The sequence below is a fragment of the Adiantum capillus-veneris genome, chromosome 21 (assembly GCF_014529385.1).
Source record: "Adiantum capillus-veneris isolate H3 chromosome 21, ASM1452938v2, whole genome shotgun sequence".
Lineage (NCBI taxonomy): Eukaryota > Viridiplantae > Streptophyta > Polypodiopsida > Polypodiales > Pteridaceae > Adiantum > Adiantum capillus-veneris.
The window spans coordinates 122,021,139-122,023,852 of NC_140951.1; the positions used below are offsets into that span (position 1 = coordinate 122,021,139).

The 2,714-nt window shown below is 44.5% G+C and overlaps 1 protein-coding gene across 1 annotated transcript; it reads left to right on the forward strand.

Moving 5' to 3' along the window:
- The first annotated feature begins 640 nt into the window (after window positions 1–640).
- LOC147431649 (uncharacterized) lies at window positions 641–2,448 on the forward strand. Its single transcript, XM_086494167.1, has 6 exons — window positions 641–760; window positions 1,397–1,465; window positions 1,553–1,633; window positions 1,767–1,945; window positions 2,035–2,122; window positions 2,206–2,448. The coding sequence occupies exons 1-6, from the start codon at window positions 736–738 to the stop codon at window positions 2,214–2,216; spliced, it is 453 nt and encodes a 150-aa protein (XP_086350293.1). The 5' UTR covers window positions 641–735; the 3' UTR covers window positions 2,217–2,448.
- Window positions 2,449–2,714: the final 266 nt, after the last annotated feature.

The window sequence follows — 2,714 nt, forward strand, 5'->3', positions numbered from 1 at the left end:
AAAGTCCCCTTCCATCTTATCATAAGCCTTGTCAAAGTTATGTTTGGAAAAACCTTTAGTCCTATTGAGTTGACTCAGCATGCTCCAAACCCTCCCAAAGTGTGTTGATAAAATTCATGCATAGAGCACAAGTAGTTCATAAGCACTACATAATTCACACAAAGTGCGCACATAGCTATCGTTCGATTAGATCACCCTTCGTGTTGAACATCTTTGATCAAACAAGATATCGCACACATTGCTATACCTTCTAAGCTTTGAAGGTACAATCTTTTGCAGAGGTTGGTGCAAGTTGCTTGTAGCCAGTGAGGACCTTCCCTGGCAATTTGAGTGGAGACATGTGGATTGAACGAAGTGTGGGGACAGAGATGTCGATAATTTTGGGAGCGCAAAACGTTCCACTACAAAGTCAAAATTTCCTTTTTGAGTGAAAGTTAGAACTCTCATGTGCACACTGCAAGAGTTCACATAGATTAGACAATGTGCGTTCACAGGTAGTTCATATCAAGTTCACAAATTTCATCGACAACGGCAGGGATTTGTCTGATCAATGTGAACCATTGATTTTCACATTGATCGGTGGTACTTAGTCATTGGACTCATGATTTCTGATTTGGGCGGGCGGCCATTCAGGTAGCGGCCAAGAAAGAAGGGGTCGCTGTATAATAGGGTGGAAGGGCATTTGGTCTTTGGTTAGAACCAGAAAAGAGCGAAAGCCGCCTTCTTCCTGTTATCATGCCTCGTCGAAGCGGCGGTGGAGGTATGCTTGGTTTTCTTCTCTGTTCTTCGTCTAAATCGCTGATTGTGTGAGCTACGCAGCTACTTGTTTTCCAGGGCTCGTTTTCGCTACGTGCTCGTCTGTGAAGTAGGGTTGTTACAGCATTTCTTACCTGGTAGTCCTTCCTTCATCAATTGTCTGGAGTGGGTTTCTTGCTTCCGGACAACCCACATTTGGTGTAGGGCTTTTATTGCTCTGACAGCTTTGATTTGATCTGTGTCTCTCCGATTCGGCCTAGGTTTGTTTGCTACCTAGTGGCTCAACGCCAGTAGCTATTGTTCAGGGATACTTCGAACCCTAAGTTAAGGACATACGCAGTTGACTTGGATGTGCTCTGTTTAATGTTCTTTATGGCTGGCATCTCGCCTACACGTCTCTTCATGCACTTACGAACAGACGCAAATGACATTTTGTGTGTCTCCGAGGTTAAAGGTTTAGGCTTTGTGAGGGATATGTGCTAGCATAGTAGCAGATCTTGATTCTCCCCAAATGCTGCAGAGTTACAATCTGTGTTATTGTGTAGTATTGATTATTTCCAGAAATCGAACCTACTGTTGGTCATTATTTTCCCCAAGCACTGTCTTGTCTGAAAAATTTGTGCTATTTTGTTTGTGCTAGGGCGTCCTGCTCCTCGCCCTGTGCGTAGTGCTCCTCCTCCCTCTCGCAAGGCACCACCTCCTGCTCCTGGTTTGTCTTTATACTTGTTTTTCGGAAAGCAGCAATCTGTGTTCCTGATGTTGTGAGCCCTTAAACCATGCATGCTGTTTTTTCCAGCTCAACATGCCCCTCCACCAGCTCCGGCGCCAAGTGGCGGTGGCTCCCTCCTTGGTGGCCTTGGAGCCACCATCGCTCAAGGTACCCTTCTTCTGCATCTTTTTTCCTGCAAAATATACCAAGCTTCTGCTTGAAGCATCAATTTCCAACCTTGTCCATCATCTAATTCAGAGTTTTTTGTGGTTTCTGCTGCTATGCTTTTGGTTGAGTGCAGGAATGGCTTTTGGGACTGGAAGTGCCATTGCACACAGAGCTGTTGATGGGATAATGGGGCCGCGAACTGTGACGCACGAGCATGCAACCCCTGATGCACCCGCTTCTGCAGCTTCCCCAAATCTGACCACAGTTAGTGGGTCAGACGCGTGCACAAATCAGACTAAGTCCTTCCAAGATGTGAGCACTCACTATCAAATCTTTAGGTCCACAATGCTGAATGGAGCCTCTATTGTAAAGGGCTTAATCGCTAGCATGCCTGTTTGCAGTGCATCAATGCTTATGGCAGTGACATTGGAAAGTGCCAATTCTACGTGGATATGCTAAATGAGTGCCGCCGCGGACCATCATCATCAAGTAAGATTGGATATGTCGTTTTTGTACATGTACAGAGGTCTTGTGACATTTTGCTGACTTCTTTTTTCTGTGATATGCTGCAGTGACTCTGTAATGCATGGAGGAGGGCAATGGAATAAAAGTTAGTTGGAAGTAGTGAATGGAAAATATGGTTGGTCCTGTGGTGTGACTGAAATTTTATGGCAATCTATTCTGCCAGGGAGATTGAATCCTCAAATGGATTATTTTAGTAATTTGATTTGATTCGTCTTGTGATGGCGAAATTGTTTGGTTACCATTTTTATGGAAATATTGTCTTTTGTAAGGTACAAGTGAAAGTTTTGGGAGTTGGATGTATTGTAATTTGTTGTGCGGTGCGCACTTGTGTGGTTTAGTACTACTGAGGCTTACAAGTATCACTAAGCCAAAATGTCATAGCTGCGAACCTTAGGTTCCGTTCAGACTGCACGGAGCGCCCATTGGCACTCAAAAGCATTTTCCACAGCAACGCTGTGCACATGGTAAGTGAAAAAATCGGAAAATCTAAATTGATGGTGACTTTGCAATGAATCAGATCTGGCACTGTGGATAGATCTCACTGCCTAGGCCATTG

Excerpts from the sequence above, each read along its gene's own strand:
- LOC147431649 (XM_086494167.1), top strand. The coding sequence starts at position 736 with ATGCCTCGTCGAAGCGGCGGTGGAG. Across the intron at positions 761-1,396 it reads TCGTCGAAGCGGCGGTGGAG|GGCGTCCTGCTCCTCGCCCT; the intron begins GTATGCTTGGTT and ends TGTTTGTGCTAG. Across the intron at positions 1,466-1,552 it reads GGCACCACCTCCTGCTCCTG|CTCAACATGCCCCTCCACCA; the intron begins GTTTGTCTTTAT and ends TGTTTTTTCCAG.